This window comes from Perca fluviatilis, chromosome 20, assembly GCF_010015445.1.
Source record: "Perca fluviatilis chromosome 20, GENO_Pfluv_1.0, whole genome shotgun sequence".
NCBI classification, from domain to species: domain Eukaryota; kingdom Metazoa; phylum Chordata; class Actinopteri; order Perciformes; family Percidae; genus Perca; species Perca fluviatilis.
The window spans coordinates 22328142-22343264 of record NC_053131.1 but is presented as its reverse complement, the minus strand read 5'-3'; the positions used below and the strand labels follow the sequence as shown (position 1 = coordinate 22343264).

General features: G+C 41.1%; 1 protein-coding gene across 1 annotated transcript; it reads right to left on the bottom strand.

Annotated features, from left to right (window-relative positions):
- Window positions 1-11412: 11412 nt before the first annotated feature.
- LOC120548853 (cytochrome P450 1B1-like) lies at window positions 11413-14664 on the bottom strand. The gene is made up of 2 exons (XM_039785373.1): window positions 14629-14664; window positions 11413-14456 (listed from the first exon to the last, which is right to left on the bottom strand). The coding sequence occupies exon 2, from the start codon at window positions 14434-14436 to the stop codon at window positions 12865-12867; it is 1572 nt and encodes a 523-aa protein (XP_039641307.1). The 5' UTR covers window positions 14437-14456; window positions 14629-14664; the 3' UTR covers window positions 11413-12864.
- Window positions 14665-15123: the final 459 nt, after the last annotated feature.

Here is a 15123-nt window from a genome sequence, read left to right as displayed (position 1 = left end):
CCCAGAAATATGGATGGTGCTGACTCTCTTTATACTGCACTCGTTTCCTGGCTTGGTTGTCTGTTATTTTTTATTCATCCTTTCAGCCTGCTCTTCGTTAAATCCTCCATTTCTAGTGCATTCTGAAGAAACAAAACATCGCAAATCACTGCATTATCGTTACCCGACTGATCAAGCTGTGGTAGATGTCAAAAAGATTCCCAATGCGAGAAGGCTGTTTTTGCTCATTGTACCTCAATACTTTTTAACCTTGTGGAAGTGGCATGATATTATCCAAAAATCAATCTGTTAAACTTCTTTTATTGAGCGCTGGCCTCTTAATGCCTTGATCACAGTCTGTGTAAGGTCAGACGGTAACCACAGAGATGCTTTTACTCTCTCTCCACCTCTTCTCTACTATATCCCTCCCATTTAGCCACTAATCTTTTCTAATTGGCTAAATTGACACAAGTCTAAATATTGGACTGTCAGAAAATACTCCCCTAGGCAATTGAAGCCCTATTATATTTAAATAATTTAAATTAAAAATATATATTTGTTGTTGCTATAATGCCTACATTGTTTGTAGTATTGTTTAATTCTTTTGTTCATTGTATCTACAATGTCTGGAGAGATCTTAAAGTTGAACTTGATGCGTGTGTGTTAGAGAACAGTATTAAGTGTTTCATAAAAGCTAAAAAAAAAATCATCCAATAATGCCCAGCCACAGGATAATGGTTAACATCACTGTCATGCTATTTTAACCACTGTGGGACCACGCAAGCTTTATGAATAAAGACATGGTCACACAAGTCACCACAGCCATTAGGAAAACAGATGCATTGTGGGATGAAAGCTAGGGATGATTGTTAGTAGTGATTTACATATGCAGCTCTCTTAGGGATGATTGCAATATGTATGTAGTTGTACTTAATGTAGTCGCTGTGCATTAGGATATACAAACTAAAATAAAAAAAAATATGCTGGAACCGCAGCATATTTCATCAGGGCTCATTCAAGCTCATATTAGCAAATATCCACCCTGCTCTCCTTATCACCTCCAGGGGGGTTCTTCAGCTCGCCCTGACATTTAACCTTCCTGGACTGAAGGAGTGGGAAAATAATTTATTTGTGATAATTCTGTCCACTTTTAACATCTCATTATTTTGTCCTTAGCTGTGTGAGAAACAGAATATAAATCTTGTAATTAAAGGTTTTGCGCATATTCTATTTACATTTAGTTACTAAATAAATGAATAATAAACTACACACCTGGTGGTGATCCCCTCCTGCTCCACACCAACACTCCTCCACTGACACTGGCTTATGCAGTCCTTGTAGGGTTCGATCACACAACAGCTCGATCAGGTATTTGTTGGTGCTGGCTGACAGATCCTCACTGATAGTGTCACAGTTGAATTGGTCAGTCACCCACTCAAACGTTTTGCTATCTTACCATGCTTCATAGGAAGACTGGCTTCCATGTCAAACTGTGCTGACTGCCAGGTCGCATTAGCGTTCATGAAGTTCAGTGGTCATGCAACTTAATTTAAACTTTAAAATTTAAAATTCTTTTTTTAAACATTGCAAACCAACATAATTCTCCAAAAGTGTATTCGCTGTGAGCGACCCCTTCCACATTAGGCATAGTCATTTGATCTATTATTAGTATAAAGATATTGAGAAGTGCAGCTTTAATATTTACGTATTAGAAAATCTGAACTATTTCAGGTGGGGTACTGTAGTTCCGAAGGTTGGAAAAGAATAGATTATTCCCAGATCCCTGAGTTTCTGAGTTGCTGAGTTTTCAAAAACAGTAGTACACCACAGAGCATTTCCCCATGTCATCCACTTTACATGATGGAATCGGATACGACTGAACTGCAGTGTTACAGTAAGTATACATTTTCCTGCAAAATCACCTGACGTCCTTTGTTATCTCACTCAAAAGCTCAGCGCCAGAATCGGTACTAGCTTTTATGGTTGGTCATAAATCAGCCCATGATGTACTGCATGTTAAAATCTTCACTAGCAGTATGTTATGAAATGAGGAGTAGGTGTGATGTCAGCTCCGGGCCAAACCAAATAGGTGCCGTGGGATGTTAGCGATGGAATTTAAAGTTTTTATGTTGCGCAGTGTGTAGCGAGGACTGTTTTCTCAGCTGCTCCACTCAGGAGGATGCAGGCAGCCGTCCCTTTGCACTCAAATGTCCACATGTTCGCGCTGGACCCAAAATACAGATGTGTCCATTACGTCAGTGAACATTTACGCTTCAATCCATTCAAGTTGGTGTGCCCCAATTTTGGTGACCTACCACAAGCACAAAGACAGATGTCAAATATGCATGTATGTCCGATTTGATACGTGAGCGCTTTTAGATCTTTTATTAGAAACTTACTCACTGGATGTAAAAGTCTATAAAATTTGCAGACATAAAAATACATGATGCTGAGCTAATTATAGGCTAGAGCTGGTTGTTAAGGTCATTTAAAGGCAAAAGTGATGTACCGTTGGGGTTGTAGGACGTCCGGATTTCTCCTTACAACAAATGCTTGAGACCATAATGACATTTATGTGTTGTTTTTCTTTTTTTTTTCACTCTGTGCAGTGATCACATTCCAACAAAAGAATATAACTAATATCTAAACTGAAATTAGAAAGTATTGCCATTATTTTGAAAAGAGGCTGCTCAGGGATTAGGGGTTTGGAACAGAGTTATAATTAGACTCGGTTAAAGTTAGGATAAGGATTACTGTCGACCATTTCATTGTTACTGTTATGATTAGTGCCTGAGGTTACAGCATGAGCATGACTCAATTACATGTCCCCACATATCTGCATGCCAATATTTGTATTTGTTTTACCCACAACTGTGCTAATGATATTGGCTGGTTCCTTTATTAAAGTGCAACCTTGGACTGGTTCTTATCTGTTAAACATGGCCAGAAGTCCAGATACTCTACAGCCCATGTAATTCCCTATTTCCAACCTAACAACAATAAATGCAACATGTGGTCTGCTCCTGTGTACATAGTAACCTATCTCAGGGAACACACGCCTCTCAAACTGGCTGGCCCCTATCTACATAAATGTTCTTGGTAAGTAAAGTAAATTTCTCTCACAAACAGAGGGGGGGGAAAGCCGGGGCATAGCAGAGTGTAGCTGTTGGCTGCAGTTTCTGGCAGCTCTTTGACTGCTGTGCTGCGGAGGGACTTGTGTTGCTGAGACGGCGAGAGAGAGAGCACAATGTCTTATTTTTGCTGGCAGAGGAGAGAAGTGCTACCTTGGAGGCGGTTCTCTGCAGAGGCCCATACATTTTAGTTTGGTTGGTTTGGGGGGGCTGGGGAGTCAGCCAAAGTCCAGGACTAGCTTAATGGGTTCTCCTCTGCTATGTGATCCCAGTTTGGAGAATTGGAGCAGACACCCCGACTCCTGTCTCCCCATCTCTGCCTACTGTGACAGGGCTTAGCATGTGGATGGTGATGGGTGGGTGAGATGAGGGGTTGTGGATGATTCTTTCTTTTCTGGTGTCTCCATATAGTCACAGGAAAGGCACTGGTGGACAAAACCAAAGCCACCTGTGTGCATGTGCGGCAATCTGAGTCAGTGGCTGTCATTCATACCAGGGCTCCCTCTTTCTCTGAGTCATCAAATGGCATTTACGTACTGATTTAAGCTATACACCTTTTGATTGAAACTGCTCTTGCACACTTCTTCTGTAGATACTCAAAGCCTGAACACTGTCTCCTAGGGATGGGACAATATGCTGTTGTCCCAATTTGATTCTTTCACGATACATGGGTGCCGATTCAATAAGTAATTGTGATTCAATAGTATTTAGTATTGCGATTTTCTTTTACTTTTTTTAACAAAAACAAAAGTTGAATAATACACTTTTAAAGACAATATATTATGAGATATTTCTAAAAAGTAATTGTTTTCTAAGAAGAATGCACATCACATGTCAGTTAGGCCATGTCCACACGTACCAAAACGATCTTTTTTCCCCCCGTCTTCCCTGGCATCGTTTCAAGAATGTTTGCGTCCAAACGGATCCATTTGTAAATGATTCAACACGCTACTTCATATTCCAGGCCTATAGGTGGCGCTGTTTCTGCTACAGAAATTCACCAAAAACAGAGAAGAAGAGGCGGAGTGTGCGCATAAAGCTTGTGCGCTGTATACAAACAGACAGTAGAAGAAACCAAACAGCCCTAGTAACCCTAATAGGCTCAATATCTCCTCCAGCAGGAACACAAGCATGTAGTCCGCCATTGTTGTTGTTATGAAACGTCGTCGCGGGCTAAGAGATCAAAGGCTAGAGGTCGAGGGGTGTGGCGATGACATCATTGATACGCAAGTATGTGGCTTCGCCGTCCAAACGAAGACGCAAGGCGGCGTTTTCGAATTTTTTCACCCTGGGATCAGGTTTCAATAAAGTGCGTCTTCAGGCAGTGCGTTAACAGGATTCGTTTGGACGATCGGCCAAAATTATGCAAAACATGTGCGTTTACACCAACAAGCGTCTCCGTGTGGAAGACCCCTGAGTCAGTCTGACATCTATTTAATTTGTAAAGAAGTACATAACATTTTTAACATTTTTAACATTTTTAACATTTTTAACATTTTCTGCATCTTCTGCATCTTCTGCATCTTCTGCTTTTGCTTTTTTGCTGGAAACGGATATGATGTAGTTGCCGTCAGCAGTACCATATACATTTTTATTTAATATTTAGGTGAATCATTGGTAAAAAATAAATACAAAAATAAATATTGATTCTAGAGAAAAGAATCGATTTTAAAAATCGTCGCAAAAAAAATCACGATTCATACGATTTTGTGTGTAAGGTTACCAGATGCCTTTCTTTATTTTTAATTTTCCGTGTTCTAGTCGACACTCTGCGACCACCAGAGTAATGAGAGGAAAATCATAATTAATCGTTGTTATGATTCCGTCATTTACCTCCTCTAAGGAAATCAGAATCAAATATTTTTTAAGTAATTTTACTGGGTAAGAGTTTGGGAAAGTGGGTACAATTTGCACAAACATGTAATTGTATTTGAAAGCTGAGCTGCAGCTTCATGTGAGAGGTCCCACAGCCACTATGGTTCAGACAGAGGTAGCTCACTGCAGCTGTGTTAACTCCTTCTCTGCCTAAACTGAATTATGTAATCACCAGTTTAGTGATTTAAACAGCTTACATTTATGGTTTTGTTTTACTGTAAACATGAAAGGTATTATTTTTTCAAAAACATTTTACTACCCCACCTCTTTTAAAAGCTTGGCTTGGGATTGTTACTGCGGTAATCAAGTTGACCGAGCTCAAAAAACTATTTCCAAGTATGGCAGGCAAAGAAGAGAGCTGCGTGCTCAGCGGCATGCACCTGAATGTCTCCCCTGCACACTGTCTGAGGGTCTGGCACAGTCATTGCTGTCTTACATAATGCTCTGAGATCACCCACCAAAGATTTAATGCTGTAATATGTATTTGTTGTCATCAGTCACATTGCATGGCTTTACACTCCAGTAAACTTAGTATCCATCCAAGTGGGAGCTGGAGATGATGTACCTGTATGCAGAACCCCCCCCAGTCTTTTCCAAATCTTAAATATTGCCATGACTTTGACATCTAATTTCTCTCTGGAATACTGAGTGGATACGATGCCACCGTACAAACACTCTGAACATGATCGGCTTCTGTGTCCTCTCAGTTTTTCCTCAGGGATGGAGCTGGTCTCCTTGTGCTGGAGGAGGAGAGGAACAGCCGGGCCAAGTCCTCTAATGCTGGCAGGCTGAGTAAACGGTGTCTCCGGAACCTTGTGTTAGCCCCAGCATTTCGATAAGCACCCTTCATCCCCGCTTTGTTATTCTTTATGATCCGCACCTCCGCTCCAGCTCAAGCCGTCTTCCAGGACCTCTCGCTCTGTCCTGAGTGCCCCCCCTGACACACTCAGATGCCATTTTACAGCGTAGAGTCCCACATTAGGGTCCACCGGATGTGTTGTCCTGCAAACTAACTGATAGCCAGTGTGATTAAAGTTGCAGAGTCACCCACACCCGCACATTTGACATCCTGTCAACAGCTGTTCTCCAGGAATTGTTGGATGCTTGTCTAATTGAATATATGTGGCGTTGTGTGTCCCAAAGAAACAGACTGTAGAATGTATTTTGTAATATCTGGCTCCTCAACACTCACATGATCAACAGATTCAGAGAGCACTGAGCTAGGTAAGAAACACAGATACGCAGAAAGAGACAAACTGTCCGTGGGATGTTGACCTCTCCTGGTGCAAGTGGACTGCTTATGTACCCTGTGTGCTGTCATGAAGCTAACAAGTGCTAAATAAAGCATAGAGTACACAGTGTCTTAGCCTGTCTGTATGTATGTGTCCACATGAACAGAATTGAACTCCAGGTACTGACTCCTAAAGTAGCTTCATTGTCAAAGTGTCGTTGCTGAATTTTTTATCAGATCTTTATAAAAGAATCCTTAACCAAAAAGTACGATATATTTAAGCATTTTTACCTAATATTTAAGAGTAAGAATTACAAAAAAAATGCCAAAATGTGCAGTCCACGTTTTCATTTTTTTCAGTGAAAGTGAACCCCCTCAAAATAGGCACAACATTTAGACGATGAAATTGTCGTTTAGGATAACAGCAACTGAAATATAACATCTCAGACTGTCAACATGCCAACATGTTCCAAGCGTGTACTGTTCCAAGTCTGAACAGAGCAAAGTATTTTCAGCAGAGTGGTCAGCTCCAGCAAACCGTTCTTCTTTATGTGAGTGGGGAAATTCTGACAGGCAATCAGAGCCCACTACAAAAGGAGAATGTAAAAACAACTGAAAATGAATCCCCACGAACGCAAATAGCTTATTGCTAAATTATTTTGGTCTGGCATAAAGCATTGCCAAGAAAAGAGCTTGAAGTGGGATGGCGTGAAAGCGAAGGATGTAAGGAGAGGGGTTCTGCTGCAGTGGAGAGCTGAATTATGGGTAGCTTGTTTGACATGGGAGCATGTGTCTTTATTTTTTGTCAGGGAGATTGTTACAAAATATTTCATATCCCAATACATCAGCTAGAATTTCATATACACTACAAAACAGAGGCAGGTTATGACAGATGCAGGGTCATTACTTTTTCTTCATTTTTTCAGTTGTTCATCATGACGATTATCAACAATGAAATAATGACGATTACACAAAGACAGTTCTGCCTGTCTCTTCTGTCATTTCTCCAAAAGATGATGATTACCCTCTGCACTCTGCCAAGGCCACTGTGTCAGACCACAGACACACACTCTTGGACTTCCATTGACTCAGACATCAATGTTCAGACTAAACCATTTATTGTCTGGTACACTATGTGGCCAAAAGTATACAGACACCCTTTTCTACTTCCTCTTGTGAACTTTTGCGTTTGGGCATCGTCCCTTTGTTCAAATGAATAGAAAACGTAATGCTACAGAAGACTGTATTTTACAATTGTGGCTTTCAACTTTGTGGCAATAGTTTGGTGAAGGCCATTTCTATTTCAATATGACAATACCTCCGTGCACCATGTAAGTTTTGGTGTGGAAGGGTTCTGTACAAAAACTTCAATTCATCCAAGTCATGACTTTTGAAAAATAGTCAAAAGTCGCATTTATTTGCATGACTTCTAGTTCATCTTCAAGTCTCTCTCCCACTCATGTATGGAATATCACTCTGTTGATCATTTCCAACATTCTCATGTTACTTGAAAAAATACACAGTGCAATAATCTGATTTATTTCTCTCTTTTCAAAACAAAATCAGATATGTCTACTTCTCACACAGGTTCCAGTCTGGGTTACACAAAACTGGTGCCAGTACTTTGTTATCGTCTGAGCAGACACCACTATCTATGACAATGCACAGGATTGATGGGCTCTTGAAGGTGCTTCCTGGATCTACAGGGAAGTACCAGATACTCACTCTGATTTATCATGAGAGAGATGAGATCACAAGCTGTTTGTAGGAGACATGTAGTCTTAGATAGATAGGCAAAGTCCCTCCCCTTTTGGTGGACCTCATGGGACCTTATTTCAGGAAAAAATATGTATGGTAGTGAACGGGGAGAGACTAATTATTTTTTGATCCCGTTTGAATTGAGCCATGAATTACACATATGATGTTTATCAGTTTAAAAGATAATTTTGCAATTAAGGAAAGTCTCAGTTTTTTGTAGGTTTGTCATAGTACCACTTAGTTTTATGTGAAACTGCTCAGTGAACTACATATCTCGTCTCACACAAAATACATTACCTTGCTTGATGCTCGGCTTGGTTGCTAGCTAGCTAGCTTAGCTATTTTCCACAACACATGTAACGTTATCTTACCTTTTATCAGCCGAGAAGCAAAAGAACAAGCACGATCCGTTGCTCGTGTGAGAAACATTACATCCCGGTACGAAACACACAAACTCCGTAGCTTCAGCGAGACGTAACCCATGTGACTTTGAAGTGTGTAGTCTTTCTAATTACGTATTTTCTTATACTTTAACAGTTTTACAACAAACTGAGACTTTCCGGACTTGAAGAATTACCTTTTAAACGGATATGTGTCATCCATGGCTCAACTCAAACGGGATAAAAAAACTATTTAGTGCATATTTTTTCTGAAATTAGGTCCCATGGTGGTCCACTGGAAGGGGAGGGACTTTGCCTCTCAATTGCTTTCTAGGTTTTAGCAGGTAAAAAGGGAGTTTTTGTGTTTGCGTGAGTTAAAACTTGCAGAGTCCTGTTCTTGATGGAAAGTACAGCTGTTTAGACACCGAAGAATGTGAATGGTGCAACTGCGGGTTGATAGCCACATCACGTCTGCGCGGTGTACACAGCCACGACCTCAGACTCCATATCAGCATGTCTTAGGGATGGACGGCAGACTAGAGGAGAAGAGGCGCAAACTTCTGCACCGCCATAGCCTCCACGCCCTTCTCGTCTCACTCCACTCTGTGAACATTAGTGCTTCCTGCACTTGCAGTCAACATAGCCATTTAACATAAATCACAGGAGACAGGGTTGCTGCATTTCCATACTAACCGAAAATGACCACTTAATATGAGTGACTGTGTCAGACCGTGATGTAAACTCCCATCCATGAACAAAAACCACATGCTCGTCGTGTTCTCATCCTGACCATCACGGATGACTTCCTCCTGCACTTCCTGAAAAATAATTGTTTGTTATATGGAAAGAAATGTGGCAAATGGGAACTGCATATTGTGTTATTTTATATCAAAGGTCCTTTCCTTGCCTCCGCTCCAAAACAATCCCAAGCACGGACAAAACAACAATCACTAACCATCCCGCCCTATAATAATGAGTTAGGTAATTGTTTATTGAAAAGGGTCACTTCACATGTCTTCATGATGGTTGCGTGAGGTTGTATTCCAAAACCATGAAGTGAATTGTCACTAATTGTTGGACTCCATGTCAGTGATGTGTTTAAAACACAGAGTCTATAGCAGGATATCGAACTTAAAGGTGGCACGACTTGATTATAATGTCAACTGGAACATTATTATAACTCCTGCTTAGTGTTTATGTCTATGACATAATTCCACAGGGGGTTTCAAAAGAGGGGAAACATTTTTTTGAGTTAACAAATGGAACATCACACACACACTGTGGAATATATTACACTGAATCAGAATGCAAATTACCACTATTTTCATTTTGCTTTGGACAAAATTTAATTATTTGTATATTCCAACATGCTCTGAGGACAGGATGACAGTCTTTTAAAACATGGACCCTCAGTTTAGGGAGGGATTGGGATTATATGCTACTGTAAAAAGACAGAGGAGAGACTGAGTATATGTTGACCTTTGGGCATTGACGGTTATTTGACTTGTTGGAAATTTCATCTATGCCTTCCCAGTGTGCTCTTTGGGAAAAAAGTTGATTTATAGTTAGCATGGTCTTCTTTTTTTTCCCCACACAGGCTATTGGTTCTTGTTATTCAAAGAAAAATGTTTACTGGGATACTTACCCCTCCCCAACTGAATGATTAATGATCTGCTTTGATCTGTTTGATGCATGCAGAATTAAAGTCATATTATTTGTCTGCAACATTTTGGATTTTGAATCAAGCTGTGGTCAGTGTGTTGGTGTTGAGGGCGGCGTTATAGGAAAGACTGACTGAATACGAGCATGGGGCCGTTTCCAGCTCAGACACAATGTTCCGCTGTGTTGCAGCAGTTGATGGCAGGGGACAGAGAAAGGGATTTTCTGGAGAATTACATTTGTCTGCTTCCAAGTAATTCTACCTCACTGTGTGTCATCTACCAAGCAGTGACTGCAGTTTGCATGTCAAACCTTTAGCAGAGGAGAGAGGGTTTTGGATAGAGTGCTGAGCTGTGTCTTGTGGTAGCTGAGAGAACCTTGTGGGAGGTCACTCTGTGGCTCTGTGTACGTGCAGAATGTGAATAACCTCAGCTTGTACACTTTCCTGTTTTCCTTTAAGGAGTGAAACTCCGCAGGTCAAGGGCTGCGGGGTATGTGGAGCTGTGAGAGGGTGACTCGGGGTGAAAGGGAGTCTTTCAGCTGGACACATTTTAAGGATGTTTTGGGAAGCAGTGATGGAAACGGGGGAGGTTAGGGTCCTTGGGGTGTCAGAGCAAAGAGAGAGGGATAGAGAGCCTGTTGCTGTACAGAATGTCTTCAGCCTGCTCTGTATTAACCTCAGTGAAAACAAGCCTCCGTCTTAATTCAGCCTCGATGCTGCTCCTGCAAGTACACAGGTAGACTCCAGAGCATAGGACCACTTACTGAGGAAATGTTCCAATGTGGCAAGGACGGGGAGATAAAAGGAAGAGGGGGTATGGAAATGATAAACTGCTAACCCACACTTAAACTAATATTTATGTAATCTACCTACAGCAAGGATATATCTTAGCATATATGCATTGGGCTGTTTTGGTTTTCCCAAAATAAGGAAAGTCAATCAGGAGGAAGAATTTTCGGGAGGTTGTTGACTGCATTTGTTGGAGTAGATAGATCTCATATGATTGCCACTGTAAATCCTAAGATACTGAAGGTGATAATGGCAACCTTAATCACCATGGCAGACACTATCAGGGGCATAGCACAAAATTCTGGGCCCTGTAGAAAGGCGTTTTCTATGGGCCTCTCCCCGCATTCACAGCTATTCATTCTAGCATCTTTTTGGGCCCTCCTCACATGAGGGCCCTGGGTACTCAGTCCCCTTCCCCCCCCAGTCCGACGCCCCTGGACACTAGTACAAACACAGGTGGGCCACGTCCGGTTAAATGCCAGTAAGCAGCATTTGACGGCCATGAAAAATGTCTAGTAATCATTGCTTTGGTATATGAGTTTATGTGGAAAAAGTACTCAGATCGTACTTAAGTAAAAGTAACAATACAACAATATAAAAAGAAAAGAGTCATTTCTTTATTATTTATTTAAAATATCCCCTAAGTACAGAAGTATCATCAGCAAAATGCACGTAATGTAACAAAAGTGAAAGTACTCCTCTGCAGACACGGCTGACAAATATTACTTACTGGCATACAACCTAATGTGACCCCCCTCTGTAACAGTGTTTCTTAAGGTGATTTAGTGAACTCACTGTGTTTCCTGTTCCCTAATGCCAACCTTGTAATTTTTCATAACTCCAGTCTTTACTATTTCACACGTTTTATTTAACATGATGTTAAAAGAAGAACTGCTCTGTGTATTGATAAATGGAAGATAACACTGACTTGGCTGAAACTGAATGTGCTTGTTCAGAAGAAGAAAAAAGACACAGCAGTCAAAAGTACACCGCGCTCCGTGTAAAATATTGACGAGTGAACCTTGTGGCTGCCTACTGTTGCCTGTACTGATGTACTGAGTCGCAGCCTGCTTGTAAGGAGTGGAGAACAAGAGCATGCAGGGCCTGACTGTAACCCATATTAATCTTTCACAACAACACTGAGACATCATGATCTATTATTACTTCTTTGACCTCTCTGGCCTCTGCGGTTCTCAACACTTTGGCTGCTCTGACTGATACACCCCACAGGTTCAGTTAGAAATCCATACAAATTGTTTATTGTACATTGTAGAGTACAGAGTGTATGACACTGGGCCATGTTCATTATGCAAAACATTATTTAGATATTCTACACAGCTTGTTATTCAGTGTGCCGTAATAGTTTATAAGCATGTTCTGTAAGGCTTTCAACATATAATACATGTGAGTTATTATCAGAATACAACAGTATTATGCATGATTTAAAAGCACGTGACTGTAAATGACTTGCACACTGTATTTGTAATAAGCTCAAACATGAAAAAGGTCAATACATGGGAAGATAAATGAGTCTGGGTAAATTACTGCTCTGTTGAGACCACACAGCTGGCATGTGATTTCTCCCCATCAGCGAGAAACACAAAATGCTTAAAGTGAAAATCATTCATCACCACCAGTTTATATTGCTATTTAGGGTGATTCCGCTGATTACCCTCATATAAATAACAATACATACTTAAGGTTTATTATGAATTGTGGTTTTGGGCAAACAAATCAAAAGCTTTCATTACATTTTCTTCTGTGACAGATGCATATATATTTAGATTTTCTCAGTTAGTCACAGTTTTTCAAAGTTTTACTAATAATACATTAACTGGCAACTTGTAACAAAGTGAATGGTTATATTGCTTGTCAGTCACAATTTTAAATGTCAGTAGAAGTAAGAAAGCTTATCATTTGCATATTGCATATTTTGGGTTAGTTAAAGCTTATTACAAAAAAAAAACAACTTTGATACAAGGCATAGATATTTATTTTAGAACACATACCTTATATTGCATTGCTGTTCTTTATTGGATAACCAGTTTTACAACACTTTTATTAGCCTTTAAGTAATTCTCCCCTGAGTTTGGCAGTAATCTTGTAATTTAAAGGCTTTAGTGTTAAACCATAGGAGCAGTTTAAAGACAGGTCCTCATGAGAACTTTTCTCAAAGCTACATTGATGGAGTAGAATTGCAAAGAACAAAAATATTTCGACTTTGGCAATCTGGTCCCCAATACATCTTCTCTTCCCTGCAGAAAAGATCATAACATTGTTTGTGAGATCCTTGTCTAGGGAGCCCTTTTCATCCAGGAAGCGCAAGGGGTCAAAGATATGTGGATCCTTCCACTTCAAGGGGTCGTGATTGACGGACCACTGATTGATGAAGACCACCGTGTCTTTGGGGATGTGGAGACCTTCGATGGTGACGTCTGAGGTTGTGGAGTGGGGGATGGTGATGGGGACAAAGCTAGTGAAGCGCATGGTTTCGTAGATGAATGCATCCAGGTAGGCCAGGCTGATTCTGTCCTCAACAGATGGCAGCCTTTTTCTCCCCACCACTTTGTCAAGGAGCTCATGGAGTTTGGTTTGTATCTCAGGGTGTTTAGCCAGCAGAAGGAGAATCCAATGAATAGCGGTGGAGACGGTATCCTGGCCTGCACCAATCAGATCTGACACCGTGCTCTCTGTGTGGCCTTTGGTGAGGCCATTGTCACTGTCAGCCTTGTCAATCACGCCAATAATGGCATCACTCATATCCCTCGTTACCTCTGGATCAAATGTCTCTCTGTGCTCCTCCACCTTGTTATGGACAAACCCAAAGAACTCTTGATTCAGGTCTTTGAAGTTCTTGAACATGCTGCGGACTGGATTAGGGAAAGACTGAAGCCATGGCATTACATCCACCAAGCTGCCAGCCCCTACTGTCTCTCCAAACTTATCTAACTTCTGTAACAATGCTTTAAACTCAACATCATCATGTCCATAACGTTTTCCAAAGCACAAGGCACAGATCACATTCGCTGCAGCTACTGTCAGCTCATGAGCGGGGTTGAAATACTGGCCCTGAGCACTGAGTTTGAGGAAAATCTCAACTAGCTCTGTGGCTTCAGCCACAATTTGCTGCTCAAAGGCTTTTTTGGTCTGGCTGTTGGCAGATGAGAATGCTCTGATCGTTGATTGAGCAATTTTCCTGTGCATCTTCCACTGTTTGCTGTAATTAGTGAAAGTCATACTTTTCCCCCCTGAGACAGCCTGAAAAGAGGCAAAGTTTGGTCTGCCTGCAAACTCTGTGCTGTGCTGTATGAGAGCCTCACGTATCGCCCTGTCTCCATTCAGAACCACAACGTTGCTGCAGCCCAGCCGTATCTGATACACATTGCCGTATTTTTTGGCTAGCTTGGCAAAGGTGATGTGAGGCATCTGGCCCAGCTGCATGGCGTTGCCGACCACGGGCCAGGCGAAGGGTCCCGGTAGTCTTCTCTTGAGCCTGAGGTTCCTGACCCACAGACAGGCTTCCAGACAGAAGAGGAAAACAAAGGAGGCGACCAGAGCAGGCTGGACCTGTCCACTCCATTCCCTGATGAAGCTGCTGCCCTTCACACCAAACTCTGCGTCGATTTGAGCCATTGTGTTATCCTGTAGTTTGTCTATCATCCAATAAAAAAGGCAATTTTCACTAAAAACAGGAGAAAGTTTCAAGGGATCTTTCTTTGTGCAGTCTTACATACATTAAAATACTAATTATTTTTGATTTCTCAACCTATATCATAATCACACTGATAAAAAAGCCAAAATAAAAGAACTCTAAGCAGCACTCACATTTTGTTTCACCACTCCACCACAGAAGCTAGTGAGAAGGACTAGATCAGGTTCAAGCCTTAATACTTCGCTTATATGTATCTCTATTGTGGGAGGGGTCAGCGACGTTTTTTTTATTATCTCTCCCCTCCCATTTTGACCACAGCCTGCAGTCCTTACTTCTCCCACTCAGGCCTCCTTCCTACCCTTGTAGGATGACAGAAAAGGAGAGCACCTACTCACTGTAATAGGCCCTGTTGCCAAAATCTACATATTTAAAGTTTTATTGCCCAAGGATATAACAGAGATTACTATGACACCTTTAAAAGATAATCAACTCTACACAACATGTGTGCCCTGATATGTATTTTCATAAAATAAAGTTGTTAATGTTGTTAAAGTTGTTAATGTTTGAAAATTAAGCACTTTAGTAATGTGATGGAATGGATGGAAGTGGTAGCATATACAGTAGTGTAAGTAATGGACAATAAGCTGGAGTTGATTGTTTTTTCCAAT